General features: G+C 39.3%; 1 protein-coding gene across 4 annotated transcripts in view; it reads left to right on the plus strand.

Moving 5' to 3' along the window:
- Positions 1–21,632, plus strand: part of DYNC1I1 (dynein cytoplasmic 1 intermediate chain 1) — a 339,110-nt gene that overhangs the window by 251,341 nt on the left and 66,137 nt on the right. For all 4 annotated transcript variants that reach the window (XM_036863139.1, XM_036863141.1, XM_036863140.1 and 1 more), the window contains 4 exons: positions 3,403–3,549; positions 7,519–7,632; positions 10,117–10,250; positions 13,921–14,065. In XM_036863139.1, coding sequence (XP_036719034.1) covers positions 3,403–3,549; positions 7,519–7,632; positions 10,117–10,250; positions 13,921–14,065 — 540 coding nt within the window. The remainder of the gene's footprint in view (positions 1–3,402; positions 3,550–7,518; positions 7,633–10,116; positions 10,251–13,920; positions 14,066–21,632) is intronic.

Genomic DNA, 21,632 nt, shown 5'->3' on the forward strand with positions numbered 1-21,632 from the left:
TGAGACACTGTACTACTCGTGGTTTGATGCAGACTTTCCAAATTAGAAGAACAGCTGTCTCTGTCAAGACTGTAGTTGGGGGACTGCTCCCATGTGTCTAAAGGAACCTAAACATTTGGATGAAAAATTAAAAATTCAGTCAATCAACCAAGTGTTTGCTACCATTAAATCAAACATCAGGGTACTTTGAAACATCTCAAGAAATGACTAAATTCTAAACTTTACATCTAGATAATTGTGATCATACTGCCTTAGAGTTTCCATATGAATAGTACTATGTCAAATGTGGCATACCCTGGAGTTCTATTTTTAACATTTATACATAGTCTATAATACATAGAATATTTACTATAATTAACATACTGAGCTTAAAAAAATAAGTGCAATTGATGAATCACAAGTTCTCCATCATTTCTAATCTTCCAAATATAAAATAAAAAGTATTTCTACTCTTTTTTCCTCATGGAGGTATCGTAAAGATTGGTTTGAAGCAAAACAAAGTAGACTCTAATGGCAGAACTCTGATGCTCCAAAGTGGTTTTACTCTTTTTGTTTTTTAGCACTAATTTGACTTTTTAAAATTAAAGTATAATTGATTTACAGTGTTGTGTTTGTTTCTGGTGTACAGCAAGTGATTCAGTTATATATGTATATATATTCTTTTTCATATTCTTTTCCATTATGTTTTATTACAGGATATTGAATATAGTTCCCTGTTCTATACAGTAGGACCTTGTTTCTTATCTATATTATATATAGTAGTTTGTATCTGCTAATCCCAAACTTCTAATTTATCCCTCCCCCAGCCTTTTCCCTTTGGTAACCATAAATTTGTTTTCTATGTCTATGAGTCTGTTTCTGTTTCACAATAATTTGACTTTTTATCAAATGTAAAGAGAATTCTGAATTCGAGATGGGGGTGCTTTTCTGACATTTAACGTTTTTTGAAATGATTTAGTTAGTACTTAGCACTGTGTGTTTAATGAATGAATGAAAAGTGGACACACTAATGAATGAAAAAGTAGGAATTAAGTTCTAACCTTGTGGTGTTGGATTCTGGTTGATCACCAACTATGTATTTCTGTTTTGTAGAAATACCTCCACTGTTTGTTTTTCTGTAGTTTAGTCTCTTAACAAACTGTGTAAGGTTTGGAGCAGTATTTGCTGAGATTTAAGTGAAACACAAAAGCAATTAAGTGATTTAATTCTGGATTTTTCAAATTTAATGACATTCCTTCATATCCATTGGAGCTTTGGTAAATTCAATTGTTGATATCACCTGGATAATTTTAAGTCTTTCTGAAGTTTCAAAGAAAATGTCTCCAACATAGCTCAAGCAGAATAAGAATTTCATCAGTTGAAAGCTCAGAATCGTTTCTGTGAGATGTGTAAAACAAGAAGCTGACCAGCATTATTTTCTTTTTCTTTAATTCAGTACCATTATTGAGAGTTATTCTTGAACTTTATGAAAACCAGATTGGGGCACAAGCATGTTCCCCATTGAATCGTGTTCAAGGAATTGGAATTGAGAATCATTCAGACTAGGAAAACATGACATTGAAAAATAGTCTACATGCTTTATTGTACTTCAGAGAATCTGAGACTGACTAGGAACTAGCCTTAGGCTGATAGTAGATCTGATTTTTTTTTTTAATGGACAGTTAGCTTCCCAGTCAGAAAGAGGTCATCATTTCTTTTTCAATCACTTCTTTGCTTTACTGGCTTATCAGTTACAACCGTTGATCCTGTCTCTCTCTCTCTCGCTCTCTGCTCAGAAAGCAGTGATTTCTCGCTATTGCCCACAGAAAACAATCCACACAGTCCCTGCCATTCAAGGTCCTCTCTTGTCTGGCCCGGATGAGCCCTTCAGTCACATTTCCTACTCCCTGCTTCTTCCATGCAAGCTCCTTCTCAGCCAAACCAGACTGTGGCTGTTCACCAGCCTCTGCTCTGGAGCCTCCAGTCTTGTCTTCCCATCATCCCATCTCTCAGGGATCACTGTTTCTTCTCCTGTCCACTTGCTGAACATTCCACATTTACATCAAGGGTGATGCATTCCCTTTCATGAGGTCTTTCTAAGCATCCCACCCTTTCCGCTCCCCTCTTTTTTCCCCTCTCCTAGCTAAACCAAACCTTTCTCACCTCCCCACCACACACACACACACACACACACACACACACACACTCACACACACACACGCTCCTATGATCTAGTCATGGCCCATATCACCTTCAGGGCTGCTGCTTGTGTGTGCAAGTTGTGACCTGCGTAAGCATCTCAAACCCAAGGGACAAGTGAGGACAAAAATCTACTTTCCACTTGCCAGGGCACACGCCCACGTGACTATGTTGTGCAGAGAGGCACCTTTTCTTATTCCATACAAAGGTATGGACTAGGCAGCATGTTCATCGAATGCATGCTTTTTAGTTCTCTTTCCTAGGGCACAGGTTTGTCGAGGGCAATGACTACCTTTGTATTCCCATCATGCCTGGTACAATGCCTTCCTTACACATAAGATCACTCGTTGAATTTAATTGAAAGGGTGAAGTGTGTTTATTAAAAACAGTTACTTTCGTGTGTAAATGCAACCATGTAAAGCACAACAGGAATCACAGTGGACTTCCTAGCAAATGTGGAACAGCCAGCTTGTCTGATTTTAAATGGATCATGGCTCTTGCTCAGCTAAGTAATTTCCTATAAAATGTAGTGCCCAGTCGTCTTCTGTGGAATTTTAGAAACCACATTCATGATGCTATGACAGGCCATGGCAGAGTTGGACTGAAATCCATTTCTGACTGTTTGTTAAAATAGGCAAAGAATAACATTGAGAATTGTCTGAAGTGGGCAGGATAAAGGTCAGGAGAATGCCCATGGGAGGCGAGGGAATCTGGGGAGGAACCAGTTGGATCAGTCTGAGATCAGTACACTTCCTAGAAGTCTACATTAAGCCAAAAAGAAAAAAAAAGTACCCAGTCTCAAAGTCCTCAAAGCCTTGCCAACACTGTACACTGATGCGGACATGCCCTCAAATAAAGAATTGTTTTGTAAAGACTAATGGAGAATTAATATTAATTCTGATGTAATTTTATTGATAAATGGGAAATATCCACAAACCAAGCTTTACAGACCACAAAACAATGATGTACGTAAGACAGGGTTTATGCCTATTTGATGACGTGGCCGAGACTTCAGATTTCAAGTTTCAAGGAGTAAACATCGGCCAGCCTCTCCAGGGAAATTCTGTGTCTGTGTACAAAATGTCCTACACACTGTGCGCTTAACATTTGCTTTGTGTTTTCCAGGATGTGCTGAGTTTATGTGATGAGCAGTTGTTTCTTCAGGAAGAAACAAGCCTCCTCTAACCATTTCACAGGATGCCTTTCTCCTCTTCCCTCCCACAGTCCTCTGTGATGTCCGTCTGCTTTGCTCGTTTCCATCCCAACTTGGTAGTTGGTGGGACTTACTCGGGCCAGATTGTCCTGTGGGATAATCGCAGTCATCGGAGGACGCCAGTCCAGCGGACACCCTTGTCGGCTGCTGCACACACAGTAAGTCAGGGTTTTGTCACATCCCGGTCAGCCATCCAAGCCCTGAAAGAGGGGATAACTGACAGAAGTACGGCTGTTGTTAGTAACTCCAACTTCGAAGTATCTAACTTATAGTGATTGCATCCTGACTGACTAAAGGAAAGCCGAGTGGAAAGTAGATGAAGGAAGCACTGGGTTTAGCGGACTCTCTTAACGATCTACAAGTTTTAACACATAGAAAGGATCTCTTTGGATGTCCCAAAAGCTACCAGGGAGGATAGCTTAAAACTAAAAAATGCCACAGGGAGAAACGTTGGAAGAAGCATCTGTGAAATTGTTTTCCCAAAGAAACTCTTCACATTTACATTATAAGGTGGAAACTCATATTTTCAAATAGACCATAAAGAGTAAGCACTTTCTGTCTAGGGATGGCATATGGGACTTTTGCCAACAGGCCTTTTTCACTTGTGATTTGAGGGAGTGCTGTGACTTTAAATTCTGGAATGCATGGTGTAAGTCTCAACGATAAAGTCTACAGTGACAGTATAATCCCTAGGGTTAAAAGTCAACATCTCAAAACCATTACCCATAATTTAGCAGAAGAGGTTCAGTATAGTGTTCGTAAGACAACTAGTCTGTCATTTCCTTTAAGAGAATGACAGGTGTGTTTAGCAATTGTTAGGAGGAATAAGAAGACAGGCATGTCTCCATCAATCTCTGCTACCCTGACATTCAGGGGAATTGATGTCCTTTCTCCGAAATGCCCAAATTATGCCCAAGGATACAGCTCTACTATTGTTTCAATTTCCTTAATGTGGTTGCCTCATTTGTTTCATCTGCTGGCCTCAAAACCCATCTAGCTTTGAAAAAGAACTGCTAGCTGCTTTAGCTGAGACCATGAAGAGGAAAATTCTTCCACCCTTGTAAGATCGACGATGGGAAATGACAAATACCAAGTCAGCCTTAATTCTGATTGACTTGGGCCTAACACACATGCAGGTGAAACTAGTTCTTGGGAATCTTGGAAAATTGCTCTTGCCTACCCCATTTCTCCAAACTAATAACAGAAAATTGTGACCCAGGAGGAGACGGGCTTGATGCAGGTGTTTGCTCAAGGAGCACGAAGCCATTTCTTGGCCCTGTGTGCATATCTGGTGTGTTTGTGAGCATACCTCCTGAAATTTCAAAAAGTTATAAATCCAGATATTAGAACATTTAGCACAAAGCTTTTGGGGAGAATCCAAATGCAGGAGCTCTTCCAAAGTATTCATCTCTTTTCCAAGCAGCTTAGGATGTGATCTTCACAATGAAAATACTGTTATTATCAAACAGAGTGACATTATTTCTGTCAGAAAATAAAATAACAGTTTTTTTCTCTTTTGCTGTGTTTTGTTGAATCCACAGCTCAAAGAGCACAGTTAATTTTGTGACTTGTCTTTCAACTTCCACTCATGCCTGGCTGATTGGTACCAGGATCCAAAGTGGTTAAGGAAAAAGAGTCCCACCACAGATTACTAACTAATTTCCTTTCACACCCACCACACATATGCATTTGGGACAACAGGAAATCCTAATTAAAGCAAAAACCTTCTGGCACACAGTAAGTTTATTCCTAAAATAAATAAAAACAATCTGGCTTCTATACTGGAAAAATGAGCGGTACCATTGCTTTTTTCTTTCCATTAAGCAGAGTGATGTGTGTTTGTGTGTGTGTATAAGTAGGCATGCCCACGTGTCTGCTTCTGTTCTGGTTTCTTTACATCTCTCTTTTCTTTTAAACTGAGTTTGATTACTCCTGAAAGCACAGGCCAGTAGTACTGATTAAAGCCAGGGAGGGGCTACCACACACATTCCTTCTCAGGGCATTTGCCCTCTACATCCTTCTAGATGCCTTCTTTCCCTACTACACCCACCCTTAGGAGTCCCGATCCATTAGGGTTTTGGAGATGTGTGTTGATGCTCTGTGGTTAACAAAAGAAACCCTATTGGACTCTTGCTAAAAAGCACTAGGCAGATTTGGGGCTCATAACAATGTTTGGACCTTGCTTTCTCATTCTTCAGTTTACTGAGTCTGCCATTTTCAGGCGAGAATGTGTCTCATCCATTCTTCCAGTTGATTTGCATGCAGGGCTTAGGACGCCACGTGACTCACCCTTGAGTTTGTACGCTGCTGTACGTGCCACATACACCAGAGACTTGGGGAAAAAGCATTGTCCACAGCCCCACGACCAGTCGGTCCTTTTGGTATTTAGAGACCTGATCAGAAGAATATTTCATTCCAGATCTCTGCTGTACTGTCCAGATCTACTAGAGCTGATCCATTTGAAGGTTTCTGCAGGAACGTGGTGTGAAAAAGACATAGGGGCTTTGTTGACTCTCCATCAGCATAGGTAAAAGAGGTGACGCAGTTGCCAAAAAAGCAAGTGTAAATCTTAAGATGCATTAATACAGGCATTTTTTTTTTTTTAATCACATGAGAAGTGACAATTCAATGCTCCCTGTATTTCTATATTCAGTTAGTCAGAATGTAGGTAGATGGTTAGGTTTCATTCGCAGAACTTCACTGGAAGGGGAACCCAGACAAAAGATAGCATATTCAAAAGAGAGTGTCCAGGATGGGGAAGGTATTGAAAACCAGGTCCTCAACGCATTTGAAGGAATGGGTGATGATTAGTCAGAGCAAGACAAGACTGGGGGGAGGAGGGGTAATATAAGAACAATCCATGTGTATTATTTGACCTGATGTATATGATGTCAGAGGGCACTTCACTAGAAGTATTTCCTTGAGCTTTCTTCATCCCCATGGGTAGAAGGAGGAACTGCCCAAGAATTAGTGCTAAAACTGGCTAAGAAAGGTGTTTGAGCAGAGTTTGGACCACCTCTTGGGAGAGGCAGATGAACAGCTATACTTATGATTATTACAGTTCCTTCTGACCAGGAGTTTATATGATAATAATAGTTTGGGAACCATCCTTTATATAATATCAACTTTCCAATATTAGAGATTGTTTCATTGTTGTTGTGGCTAGGTATTTTGGACAGTAACTCATCAAGAGAAAGACTCAGACTGTCAGCTATTTGCACAGAGAAGCATCGACTGAGTTGTGGTTTGGCCACTGATGGCTAAGCTGCCTGAAATCTAACCCAAATTACTGCTAGGTTGTGCTTCTGCTAACCTTCCATTTAGTATTTAATGTGCAGCTGCAAATGATTTTAGCCTACCATTTAGGATTCTACAGAGTAGAATAACCTTCTTGCATTATGACAAAAGGTTAGAGCATCTTGCTTATGATTCCTGGGATGTTTAAGTGACCTTTCTCAAGGCCCTGGCCAAATCTAAGCCTCCATACTACCCTAAACAATATTTTGAAAAAGAAATCTATCATTAATCCTAGGTTTTACAGCAACATAAAAAAACCTAATTTAATCTTACTAGGTTCCTTGTTTCAATAATTTCCACCACCAGTATCTCTCCCTCAAATCAAAGAGGCTGATGAATATTAACCACTTTGTATAAAGCATGTTAACAAATGTTTGGCACGGGGGCTATAATGCACTAAACTCCAGAGTTGGTAACACTCCTTCCAAAAGGCAATTGTTCTACCCTTTGGAAGACTGTCTTTTTCCGTCACTCGTGGTGAGCTTAGAAGCCAGACTATGTGGCGGAGCCTCATTCAAGTAATACACTTTCACCTCCCTGTGCACCTCTGTCCCATCAGTCCTCATGTGCTCCCGTTTGCTTCAGCTCCATTGTACTGCATCTGACCGAGCAAGGTGACGCTTTCTGAGTATTTCCACTACGACGTGTTGCTGCCAGAGCTTTTAAAAAGAAATCAGGTTCAAATCAAAAGTGGCAAATGACCTGAGGCTTGTATTATTGTGGGATTATGTCACTCCTTAATCCTTGTTTTAGAGTAATGTGTTTGACACTCAGATGTAAGCATTTCCTCTTGGACCGGGGTTTGATCCTCCATGTTTATGTTTCTGCAGCATCCCGTGTACTGTGTAAATGTTGTTGGGACCCAGAATGCTCATAACCTCATCACTGTCTCTACCGATGGTAAAATGTGTTCCTGGAGCCTGGACATGCTCTCCACTCCACAGGTGGGTTTGTTTTCCCATACGCCTAAGAGCATCTTGGTTAAAAGAGATACCTGCCTAATGGAACAGAGTTCCTAAAAGCCAAACCCTCACATCCTATAGGACCTAAAAATCAATGTGTGCACTTGAAAGAGTGGGGCCTGTTTTCAGCAGCCTCCTCTTGAAGCCAAAACCCATTTCCTTTACCACAAATCATGTAATTATTGTAATACGTTAATCCTTAGGTCAGTTTCAAGTGAAAATGAAATAATCCATTTTAAAGCATAGTAATTATGGAAGTTGGCTGTGGTAGGAATTGTACTTACCCTGCAGCATTGTTAAACAAATATGAACGGGGGTTGGAGCTCAGCAGAGCGATCCCTGATGGGTCCTTGCCTTGGAGAAAAGGTATCCCAGCAAAACAGAAATCCAAGCCCTTGCTTGTATCTGTAGCCTAGACAACCGCCTTGTGTGTTTGAAGAATTTGTCCAACCATCTGTTTTCTCCTCTGGAATGTTTGTTAGGGTGGCTCCTGCCATTCCTTGCTCAACAAACAAGAAGTTGAAAATGAAAAAGTTCCAAGGTTTCCAGACTGCTCCTGATTACAGTAATGGGAGCTAAACAAAGAAGCAGAAGTGGAAGAGACCATTGGGGGAGGCATCTAAATGCAGCTTTCAGAATATATGTATGTACACACACACAGAAGGCAACACTTACATCCACAGATAAATACACACATATCCATACTCTTTCCACATTTCTTGGGGATAAAAGTACTTCACTCTCCTCCAGCTAAAAACAGAGAAGAATTTCCTGTTACAGCCTTTGACAATGTGAGGAGACATCAAGAAAATTGTAAGAGATATCTAGGAGATACTTCTCAGTTTTAACATTCCTATTCCCTTTTCTGGAATAACAATCCTGGAATGTCTCTGTCACAATTTTAGAAGACATTAGAAGTTTCAGTATACATAAGGAAATGTGGAAACCGAAAAGAACCTCCCATAAGTTTCCACAAAATACAGTTGAAGAGAATACTAAGACTAAAGAAGTTCTTTTTGTGATTTTAGTGTGGGGGGAGATCTAATAAGTTCCTTACAATTTAAGTTCCTCTATTTTTGCTGATCTTTAACATTTATACAAGTTGGGAGATGTGTGTGGGTATTTTATAGCTTTGTCTTAAATTTCTCAGCAATATGTTGTTTTCTTTTAGAAGCAAACAGATATGAGTGAACCCTCTAATTAGGAATTTTTAATTGCCCATTTTGCTGATTAAATGTGTGTTTGTTTAGGTTAAAGCCAGTCATACGGGGGCTACATGACCGTTTTTATTAGTTTTGGCATGCCCGCAGACGCCTGTCTCTGCACAGAGATGGAGCATTTCATGGCATGGCTGTGGACGGCAGGCAGACGTGGGAACAGACAACAGTTGCCCTATTCCCTCTCTGTCCCATGTGGGTGACCAAGAGACTGTACCTTCCCTCTGCTAATTTTAGCCATGGAGCAGACCACCGGATGGTCCAGTTTTCTGTATTACACTATCACAGCATCCCCTCACTAAAGCACTCGCTGCGTCTGGATCTCACACACTGCAAGCATGTCACATGACCACGTGGCCTGCACTTCCCAGACTGTTAGCATGTGCTTCCGATTTATGGACTCCTTAGCTGCGATGACTAGGTTTATTTGTTTGCATAAAAAAAGACTAAACTTCCAAACAGAATGACATGATCCCCTAGAATGTTTTTTTAAAGTTACTTTAGGTGCACAAAGCAGGCTATTTGATGTAAATAGCCAGAAATAGTCAAGGATGTTAGTTATACTTAACTATTCTTCACTGTCGTTAAACTTAATTCAGCAGAATGTCTTTTAAAATACACTTGAATTCCCAAGTTTGAAAATCGTTTTAGATAAAATAAAGACTCTCATTTACCATTTTAAAGACTTATTTAAATTGTTTTTTGCAGACTTAGAGCCTACACACCCAGTGTCTGCCCTTCATGAAATCTAGTCCCTGTTGAAATCTGGTTTTTATGACCTGAGTGACAACTTTCTGGTTTTGGTCTGTGGAGGACACACACTCCTGCTTTGACAGACGTGCTTAGTACATCTGATATTAATACAAGTGTATTCTCACGAACAATTGATTTTGAAAATGTTTGTAAATATAAGGGTATTGTGTGTTGTATTAAAGCCTGGGGCTGACAAGTGTAACCATTACAGTATTATCTTTAGTTTCTGCACCATTAGTTTCAAAATTCTCACCTGTCATCTCTGCCTGACTTCAGAAGCAGCAGCACACACTGATGAAATACAGCCGGCCTGAAACCAGAGATACACAGAAGCATGAATGTCAGGGGCAGTAAAGCATGGTTTCTGGCACAGCCGGGGTCTTTTGTAACGCTGTGTGAAAAGCAAACAGACGATTTAGTCAAATGATTTTTCCGTGCTATCTTTGGCATGGCAAGGAGTCGACAGAGGGAATGTAACCACGCCATGTTTTGGTAGGAGAGCATGGAGCTGGTGTACAATAAGTCCAAGCCTGTGGCTGTTACCGGAATGGCTTTCCCAACGGGAGACGTCAATAACTTCGTGGTTGGCAGCGAGGAGGGTACAGTCTACACGGCCTGTCGTCATGGAAGGTGAGTTTCTGTTTTCTTACCAATGACGTGTTCTTCGTTTCCAAAAGTCTGTTATCGCTTTCTGGATTATAACCACCTTGCATTATGAGAAAGGCATTTCTGAAGAAATGCAAATCACAGCGTCCTGCCTTCACTATTTTATAGCATCCTTCTGCTATAAGGATGCCCTTTGTAAGCCTTTAGCCATTTGTAAGCCTTTGTAAGGCTTTAGCCATTTGTAAGCCTTTGATGGTTCACATTGCCTGAAGGAAAAAAGTCCAAGCTTCTTAGCATATCCTAGAAGATTCTTGATCACCCTTGACTACCTGCCCCTTCCCAGCCTCAGCCTTCAGGCTCCAGCCACGCACCCATCCCCCAATAACTCACCTCTGTGAGTTTGTACATTCGGTTTCTCCCGCTGGGTCTGGTATTTCTTCCTTCTTGGCCTGGTTAATTCCTCCTCACCCTTCAAGAGCCAGAACAAAGGTCTTTCCACGTTGAAGCCTCTCCTGACTCTATTGGACAAAGAAATCATTTCCCTCTTTATGTTTCTGTAGCATTTTCATTCCCTTTATTCATTCATTCTTTCAAGGAGTGTTTTCTAAGAACCTACCATGTGCCAGGCACCATCATGTCATAAGGATGCAGTAAGGAACAAAACAGACCTGGAGTTCATATTCTGGTTGAGGGTGAATGACAGTAAACTAATAAACAAGTAAATATGTGGTTTAAGGTGATAAGTACTATGGAGAAAATTAAAGTAGAATAAATGGGATAGGACTACAAGCTGTCAGATAGGTTTGTTGTTTTATATATTTTCATATCACTTCTACATTAGCATTCATCACATTTTATTTCAACTCTTCAGTCATCTGCCATTTTTCTCTTACTAAACTATTTCCATTTCATCATTGGTTTCCTGCCTGGTGCCTGGCACATAGTAAGTGAGGAGTTAAAAATTTATATGGGGAATAAAGAGTGACAATAACCAAATAATATAGAGAAGTGCCTTAGGGCCCTTCCTCTCAATCAGAGGCTGAAATAGTATGAGATACATAAGGCAGAATGAAGATTCCAGGTGATAAGAATTCTGTCTTGATTGAGAGATTGGCAGATGCTCCTGGAAAAATCTCAGGAAAAAGTGGAATTCAATAATCTAGACTGGGTTATAAAATTACATGCAAGACTTAATGAATGGACTCACAGCTTTTGAAAGGTTCACTGTGTTCACCTTGGTGTGTTATTTCTCTTTCACTTTAGTAGTTCTAATTCAATTGATTTTTCATCTCTTGCACTCATCACAGGCTATTTAGATTGAATGAGGAACCAGAAATTGTTCCAAGTTCATACTCTGGTGTATTTGTGATTTGTAGAAATAACAGGCATCCGTGGCTCAGCTATACGATTTTTCCATTCACACAATACAGGCTGTGAAGTTCCTACTGTGCTCTCCACAGAAACAAGCAGTATTTTCCCTGCTCACATGAGTAAAAGATGACTAGGAAGATGTGCCTCATAATTCCATGCCCAATAGTCCTACTTCATAAGTATTGGCTAAAACCACACATCAGTTTTATGAAAGCATAGAAAGATCTGATAGAGTTGTTCATTCATGGAAACGTTCACCGCACAACTACTGTCAGCAAAGTGCATTGCTAGATGTTGCCAGGCATGCAGACATCATTTAAACCTGTTCCTATCTTCGAGAAACTGATGATGGTGGGAAAGGTAAGCACACAAACATCGGCAAGACAGGTAGAATGTCGTAAGTGGCATGAGAGAGGCACAGAGAGCAAACAGTGGGCCAAACAGAAACTCCCAGGTTTATCTACGTATTTTTTAGAATCGACAGGGCACAGGTTCAGTTGACTTAACCCAAGGCTTTAATTATCTGTGAGGGCTATAGCACATGTTCATTGATAACTTTCAGATTTTAAAAAATTTTCTTTCATGTGAATAACCATTTACATGGTGAATATTTTTGCTCTGTGGCTCTTGTCCTTTTCGAGCACACACCACAGAAGATGCACTGTGGTTCAAAAGAAGGGTACCTAAGGTACAAACCACAAATCATTTTACAGTGAGCTTGATTTTGCTGTCTACATTGGTCCATCTATCTGAAATATAAAATACAGATCTCAGTAGAGTTGTAGAGTCATAGGCATTGGGCTTCATAGTGATCTTAAGTGGGTCATATAGGGCTACAGGGGAGAGGTGCGAAATTTCTGTGTTTCACCTAACATGGAAAAGGTGCAAATCCACTTCCATAAATTAAATAAGTTCTCCATTTTGCACCCTATAAACCCTTTCAGGATGCTGTTAAGAGCAAATGGAGTCTCACCAGGGGCCACTTCAAAGATCAGTTCCTCATGTTCTCTAGAACAAATGTAAATGATCACGTGTGGAACTGCTGTTAGCAGTTTCACCAGGCATAATTTTTGAGTGCCTGTTACATGGAACATATGCTGCAGCACTTGGCTCGTGATTTCAAATTTTTGCTTAGCACACTGACATTTACTGGTGCTCCAGAAGCCCACATTCTTTAATAACTTAATACATTTTCACTCTTTGTGACATAATATATAGATTCCACAATCCCTCTGTATTTGTCATATGTATAACGTTGTGCACATGAATTTTTAAAATATAGCATTTTGGTATATTTTCTAATTGGGTGTGATTGTGTGCAGACTATTGTGGGATAATAGGGGCTGGGAACAATCCCAGCTTAGTTAAATAAACGACATATGTCTGCGGATAACTTTCAAACTGTGTATCGCCATTTCTCAAATGTGCTCCTGTTGGGGAAAAAGGCATGAGCTTGCCTCTTTCTTTGCTGTTTTGTTCAACAAATGTTTATTGAGCACTTACTACATGCTAAACAAGGCACCAGCCCTTACGGAATTTACATTTAGTGGATTTGTAAATTACTCTTCCGCTTTCAGTGAAAACATCATTTTCTCCATATGACATTTAAGTTATTTTGCCTATTATTTTGTGGTGACAAGGGTTTCCACAAAGTTTTACATTTTCAGGTATGTCAGCTTAGTTTAAGAACTTTTTCTCAAAAGGGTAAATGCAAGTATTCAAGGATATATGGAGTTTTATAGCCAATAGGCTCCCCGGAAGGAGTTAAAATGGGAGTTGTGTCAAAGTCACCACAAGAGTAGAATCATCTTATTATAAATATGAAAGCTCTGAGATCTGAGTGTACAGTCGTCCCCTGGTATCCGAATCCATGGGGAATTGGTTCCAGAAGCCCCTGCAGGTACCAAAATCCGAGGATGCTCAAGTCCCTTCTATAAGACGGCGCAGTACAGTCAGACCTCCATATCGCGGGCTCCACGTCTGCGGTTATAGAGGGCCGGCTGTATATGTTTTGCATCAAAGCAGCTGCAACGACAGTGATGGGCTTTGAGGCACTCCTGAAAAAGGATTAAATGATAAAAATTTGATATTAAATTCTGAAAATTAAAAAGATGTTATCGCCCCATATTGTTTTTTTAATCACCAAGAGTAGTATAGCATTCATTTCTCTCAGGGTAACTGTGAAAGTGGTTTCATCTCTGATGGTTTATGGCTGTGCTAAATTATGGAGAAGTAATCACGCAGAAACAAGCCTAGTTTTTGTAAAGTAATCAGTGCTTTGCGAAGGTCACTGAAACTCTGCTCTTGTGTGGTCTTTGTGCAGCAAAGCAGGTATTGGGGAAGTCTTCGAAGGCCACCAAGGGCCAGTGACAGGAATTAACTGCCACATGGCAGTGGGCCCAATCGACTTTTCACACCTGTTTGTCACGTCGTCGTTTGACTGGACCGTCAAACTGTGGACCACAAAGGTAAGAAAACCTTGATTTACATTCCCAGGTAATACGCAGGGGAAGAGGACAATTTTGTCCCCTGGGAGGAGTTGTAGGGAACCTGAAGTCTCTTCCAGGAGACCTGGCATTAGGAATTTGTACAACCTTCTGGTGAACCTGACCTGCCTCAGAGCTAGTTAAGCCTCACTTTCTCAGTCCATTTTATTTATTTTAACATATGTAAGTAATACTGGAGAACACTCTAATTGTAAAAATTCAAACAATGCAAATAATGATAAAACAGGCCCTCCTTCACCAATACTTAGCCTGCCCATGACATCGCCTTCATTGCCTTCCATCCCAGGTACCCTCTGCTATCAGTTTAGTGTTGAGTGTCCAGAGCATTGCAGTACTTACTCACATACATCTGTACCTATGGAAATATAGGACTTGGGACTTGGGGTTCTTGGTTTTGGGGGTTTGGGTTTTGGGGTTTTTTTTAGTTTTTGATGGTTTTTAAGCTAGTAAATGGCACCATCCTATTTGTGCTTTCACAAGTAATTCTGACCATGTTTGGGAGCAAGAAAAACTAGAAAAAGCCACCTAGAAGGAAGGTGCAGGAGTCCAGGGAAGAAATGACAGTGGCTTCGATCAGTAGTTTGGAATGGAGAGAAGTAGATGGATTTGAGAATCATTTATGAGGTAAAAGCCACAGAAACTGGTGATTGATTTGATACAAGGAAGGTGAGAGAGGGAGTCAGCAGGAAAAAACCCAGGTTTAAGACTGGGGCAACTGGAGATCTGTGGTGGCATTCATTGCGGTGGAGAACACCCAAGGAGGCGCATGTTGGTGAGGAGTGATGTGCAGGTCGTATTTAAGGTGGCTGGGAGGCACAATTCACAACCTTCACTATGCAGTTTGATAACTGGGACAGAAGCAGAGGGAGCACTTTGGGCTGCTCATATGGACCTAGTTGCAATCAGAACAATGATTATTAAGTCCAAGGAGTGGACTTTAAAAGAAATGCTAAAACACAGTGCAGAGAAAGAGAAATATTTAGGAAGTAAACAGGAGAAATGGAAGTAGAAAAAAAAGATTAAAAAGTAACAACCCAAGAAATAGGAAAAAATTAGAATTGTTTGCGTATAGGGCTTCCTGGGTATTAATGGAGAGGACTGTGTCAAGATGACAGAATTGGCTCTTAACTGTATGAAAGCAACCACACTTAGAAATTCAAACTCAAACCAAGCTGAGAAACCTCAACTATGAGATTGACACAAATCCAAAAGATAACATACTCTGAGGAGACCGAAAGAAAACAACCATTCTAATACATTGTCATTGGAAATGCAAATGGTACAATGCTAATGGAGGGGAATTTGGCAATATCTAAAAGTAATGAATGCATATTTGCTCATTGACAGAGCAATTCCCGCTTCTAGGATTCTATGCCAAAGATGTACTAACAATAAATAAGAAAAAGACTTATGCAGAGGGATATTTGTTCAAAGACTACCTTGAATAACAAAACATTGAAAAAAACCCAAAAGTCCATCAATAGGACACTGGACAAATCAAAAGTATGATACATCCACATGAAGGAGTACTATTCAGATGTAGAAAGAAATGAAGATGTCCATATGCTTATTATGAAGTGATCTCTAGGATATAGAGATCACTATATTTTTAAATGAGAAACGTAAATAGTGTGTTGTCACCATTTAATATTTACTTATACATTTTCTAAATTTAATTTTTATTTTATAGTTGATTTACAATGTTTTGTTAGTTTCGGGTATACAGCAAAGTGATTCAGTTCATTTTCAGATTCTTTTCCCATATGGGTTATTACAGAGTATTGAGCTGGGCTATACAGTAGGTCCTTGTTGATTATTTTATATAAAGTAGTGTGTACACGTTAATCCCAATCTCCTGATTTATCCCTCCCCCGACCTTTCCCCTTTGGTAACCATAAATTTGTTTTTGAACTCTGTGAGTCTGTTTCTGTTTTGTAAATAAGTTCATTTGTATCATTTTTTTAGATTCCACATATAAGTGATATCATATGATATTTGTATTTCTCTGATTTCACTTAGTATAATAATCTCTAGGTCCACCCATGTTGCTGCAAACGGCATTATTTCATTCTTTCTTGTGGCTAATATTCCACTGTATATATGTACCACATCTTCTTTATCCATTCCTCTGTTGATGGACATTTAGACTGCCTCCATGTCTTCGCTGCTGTAAATAGTGCTGCAGTGAACATTGGGGTGCACATTTCTATTTGAATTATGGTTTTCTCTGGATATATGCCCATGAGTGGGATTGCTAGATCATATGGTAGTTCTAGTTTTAGTTTATTAAGGAGCCTCCATACTGTACTCCATAATGGTTGTATCAATTTGTATTCCCACCAACAGTGTAGGAGGGTTCCCTTTTCTCCACATCCTCTCCAGCATTTATTGTTTGTAGACTTTGATGATGGCCATTCTGACTGGTGTGAGGTGATAACCTCATTGTAGTTTTGATTTGCATTTCTCTGATAATTAGCAAAGTTGAGCATCTTTTCATGTGTTTTTTGGGCTGTATGTCTTCTTTGGAGAAATGTCTATTTCGACCTTCTGCCCACTTCTTGATTGCATTGATTGGTTTTTTTTTTTTTTTTGATATTGAGCTGCATGAGCTATTTGTATATTTTGGAGATTAATCCCTTGTTGGTCACTTCGTTTGCAAATATTTTCTCCCATTCTGTGGGTTGTCTTTTTGTTTTGTTTATGGTTTCCTTTGCTATGCAAAAGCTTTTAAGTTTCATTAGGTCCCATTTGTTTATTTTTGTTTTTATTTTCATTACTCTAGGAGGTGGATCCAGAAAGATATTGCTGAGATTTATGTCAAAGAGTGTTCTGCCTGTGTTTTCCTCTAAGAGTTTTATAGTATCCAGTCTTACATTTAGATCTTTAATCCATTTTGAGTTTATTTTTGTGTACAGTATTAGGGAGTGTTCTAATTTCATTCTTTTGCATGTAGCTGTCCAGTTTTCCCAGCACCACTTATTGAAGAGACTGTCTTTTCTCCATTGTATATTCTTGCCTCCTTTGTCGTAGATTAATTGACGATAGGTGCATGGGTTTATTTCTGGGCTTTCTATCCTGTTCCACTTATCTGTATATCTGTTTTTGTGCCAGTACCATACTGTTTTGATGGCTGTAGCTTTGTAGTATAATCTGAAGTCAGGGAGCCTGATTCCTCCAGCTCCGTTTTTCTTTCTCAGGATTGCTTTGCCTATTCAGGGTCTTATGGGTTTCTGTACAAATTTAAAAAGTTTTCTTCTAGTTCTGTGAAAAATGCCCTTGGTAATTTAATACGGATTGCATTGAATCTGTAGATTGCCTTGGATGGTATAGTCATTTTGACAATATTGAGTCTTCCCATCCAAGAACTTGGTATAACTTTCCATCTGTTTGTATCGTCTTCAGTTTCTTTCATCAGCGTCTTATAGTTTTCAAAGTACAGGTCTTTTGCCTCCTTAGGTAGGTTTATTCCTAGGTATTTTATTCTTTTTGATGCAGTGATAAATGGGATTGTTTCCTTAATTTCTCTTTCTAATCTTTTGTTGTTAGTGTATAGAAATGCAAGAGATTTCTATGTATTAATTTTGTATCCTGCAACTTTACCAAGTTTGTTTATGAGCTCTAGTAGTTCTCTGGTAGCATCTTCAGGATTTTCTGTATATAGTATCATGTCATCTGCAAATGGTGACAGTTTTACTTCTTTTCAAATTTGGATTCCTTTTATTACTTTTTCTTCTCTGATTGCTGTGATTAGAGGACTTCCAAAGCTATGTTGAATAAAAGTGGTAAGAGTGAACATTCTTGTCTTGTTCCTGATCTTAGAGGAAATGCTTTCAGCTTTTCACCATTGAGTATGATGTTACCTGTGGGTTTGTCATATATGGCCTTTATTATGTTGAGGTAGGTTCCCTCTATGCCCACTTTCTGGAGACTTTTTATCATAAATGGCTGCCAAATTTTGTCAAAACCATTTTCTGCTTCTATTGAGATGATCATATGGTTTATATTCTTCAGTTTGTTAATGTGGTGCATCACACTGATTGATTTGCAGATATTGAAAAATCCTTGCACCCCTGGGATAAATCCCACTTGATTATGGTGTATGATCCTTTTAATGTATTGTTGGATTCAGTTTGCTAGTAATATTTTGTTGAGGATTTTTGCATCTATGTTCATTAGTGATATTTGCCTATAATTCTCTTTTTTTGTGATATCTTTGTCTGGTTTTGGTATCAGGGTGATACCTCATAGAATGAGTTTGGGAGTGTTCCTTCCCCTGTAATTTTTTGGAATAGTTTCAGAAGTATAGGTGTTAACTCTTCTCTAAATGTTTGATAGAATTCGCCTGTGAAGCCATCTGGTCCTGGAGTTTTGGTTGTTGGGAGTTTTTTAATCACAGTTTCAATTTCAGTGCTTGTGATTGGTCTATTCGTATTTTCTATTCCTGGTTCAGTTTGGGAGATTGTACCTTTCTAAGAATTTGCCCATTTCTTCTAGGTTGTACATTTTATTGGCATGTATTTGCTTGTAGTAGTCTTTTTTTTTTTTTTATAAGTATATTAATTAATTAATTTATTTTATTTTTGGCTGTGTTGGGTCTTCATTTCTGTGCGAGGGCTTTCTCTAGTTGTGGCAAGTGGGGGCCACTCTTCATTGTGGTGCGCGGGCCTCTCACCATCGCGGCCTCTCTTGTTGCGGAGCACAGGCTCCAGACGCGCAGGCTCAGCAGTTGTGGCTCACGGGCCCAGTTGCTCCGCGGCATGTGGGATCCTCCCAGACCAGGGCTCGAACCCGCGTCCCCAGCATTGGCAGGCAGATTCTCAACCACTGCACCACCAGGGAAGCCCTGTAGTAGTCTTTTATGATCCTTTGTATTTCTGTGATGTCATCTGTAACTTCTCCTTTTTCATTTCTAATGTTATTGATTTGAGCCCTCTTTTTTTCTTGATGATTCTGGCTAAAGGTTTGTCAGTTTTGTTTATCTTTTCAAAGAACCAGCTTTTAGTTTCACTGATCTTTTCTGTTGTTTTCTTCATCTCTATTTTATTTCTGCTCTGATGTTTATGATTTCTTTCCTTCTACTAACTTTGGGTTTTGCTTATTCTTCTTTTTCTAATTGCTTTAGGTGTAAGGTTAGATTGTTTATTTGGGATTTTTCTTGTTTCCTGAAGTAAGATTGTATTGCTGTAAACTTCCCTTTTGAGAACTGCTTTTGCCACATCCCATAAGTTTTGGATTGTTGTGTTTTCATTGTCTTTTGTCTCTAGGTATGTTTTTAAATTTCCTCTTTGATTTCTTCAGTGATCCATTGGTTGTTTAGTAGCATATTGTTTAGCCTCCACATGTTTGTGGTTTTTACAGTTTTTTTCTTGTAGTTGATTTCTAATCTCATAGCATTGCAGTCAGAAAAGATGCTTGATATGATTTCAGTTTTCTTAAATTTATTGAGGCTTGCTTTATGGCCCAGCATTTGATCTATCCTAGAGAATATTCCATGTGCACTTGGAAGAATGTGTATTCTGCTGCTTTTGGATGGAATGCTCTGTAAATATCAAGTCCATCTGGTCTAATGTGGCATTTAAGGCCTGTGTTTCCTTATTGATCTTGTGTCTGGATGATCTGTCCATTGATGTAAGTGGGGAGTTAAAGTCCCCCAGTATTATTGTCTTACTCTCGATTTTCCCTTTTATGGCTGTTAGCATTTGGCTTATATATTGAGGTGGTCTTATGTTGGGTGCATATGTATTTACAATTTACAATTGTTACATCTTCTTCTTGGATTGACACTTGATCATTATGTAGTATCCTACTTTGTCTCTTGTAACAGTGTTTATTTTAAAGTCTATTTTGTCTAATATGAGTATTGCTACTCTAGCTTTCTTTTGATTTCCATTTGCATGGAATATCTTTTTCCATCCCCTCACTTTCACTCTGTATGTGTTCCTAGATCTGAAGTGGGTCTCTTATAGACAGCATATATATGGGTCTTGTTTTTGTATCCATTCAGCCAGTCTGTGTATTTTGGTTGGAGCACTTATTCGTTTATGTTTAAGGTAATTACCGATATGTATGTTCTTATTGCCATTTTGTTAATTGTTTTGAATTTGTTTTTGTAGGTCTTTTTTCTTCCCTTCCTCTTTTGTTCTCTTTTGTGATTTGATGACTATTGTTGTGTTTGGATTGCTTTTTCTTTTTTCGTGTGTGTGTATCTATTGTAGATTTTTGGTTTGTGGTTACTATGAGGTTTTGATATAGCAGTCTATGTATATACAAGGTTGTTTTAAGTAGCTGGTCTCTTAATTTCAAATGCATTTCCAATATCCCACATTTGTTTTCTCTTCTCATGATTGCTGGTTTTGATATCATATTTGTGTGTGGATGATTTCCTACTTTTACTGTATATTTGCCCTTACTGGTGAGCTTTCCCGTTCATAATTTTCTTGTTTCTAGTTATGGCCTTTTCTTTTCTGCCTAGAGAAGTTCTTTTAGCATTTGTTGCAAAGCTGATCTGGTTGTGCTGAATTCTGTTAGCTTTTGCTTGTCTGTAAAGCTGTTGATTTCTCTGTTAAATCTGAGTGAGAGCTTTGATGGGTAGAATATTCTTGCTTGTAGGTTTTTCCCTTTCATCACTTTATTTTTTTAAATTTATTTATTTAATTTATTTATTTTTGGCTGCGTTGGGTCTTCGTTGCTGTGCATGGGCTTTCTCTAGTTGCAGCAAGCGGGAGCTACTCTTCATTGTGGTGTGCAGGCTTCTCATTGCAGTGGCTTCTCCTGTTGCAGAGCATGGGCTCTAGGCAAGCAGGCTTGAGTAGTTGTGGCATGCAGGCTCAGTAGTTGTGGCGCACGGGCTTAGTTGCTCCGTGGCATGTGGGATCTTCCCGGACGAGGGCTCAAACCCATGTCCCCTGCATTAGCAGGCGAATTCTTAACCACTGCACCACCAAGGAAGTTCCCTTTCATCACTTTAAATATATTGTGCCGCTCCCTTCTGGCCTGCAGAGTTTCTGCTGAGAAATCAGCTAATAACCTTATGGGAGTTCCCTTGTATGTTATTTGTCGCTTTTCCCTTGTTGCTTTTAATATTTTTTCTTTGTCTTTAATTTTTGTCAGTTTGATTACTATTTGTCTCAGTGTGTTCCTCCTTGCGTTTATCCTGTCTGGGACTCTCTGCACTTTCTGTACTTGGGTGACTGTTTCCTTTTCCATGTTAGGGAAGTTTTCAGCTATTATCTCTTCAAATATTTTCTCAGGTCTTTTCTCTCCTCTCCTTTCGGGCCCCCTATAATGCAAATATTGGTGCATCTAATGTTGCCCCAGAGGTCTCTTAGACTGTCCTCATTTCTTTTAAGTCTTTTTTCTTTATTCTGTTTTGCAGCAGTGATTTCCACCAATCTGTCTTCCAGCTCACTTATTCGTTCTCCTGCCTCATTTATTCTGCTATTGATTCCTTCTAGTGTATTTTTCATTTTGGTTATTGTATTTCTGTTTGTTCTTTAAAAGCTTTCAGCTCTTTATTAAACATTTCTTG

This window comes from Balaenoptera musculus, chromosome 9 (assembly GCF_009873245.2).
Source record: "Balaenoptera musculus isolate JJ_BM4_2016_0621 chromosome 9, mBalMus1.pri.v3, whole genome shotgun sequence".
Taxonomy (NCBI): domain Eukaryota; kingdom Metazoa; phylum Chordata; class Mammalia; order Artiodactyla; family Balaenopteridae; genus Balaenoptera; species Balaenoptera musculus.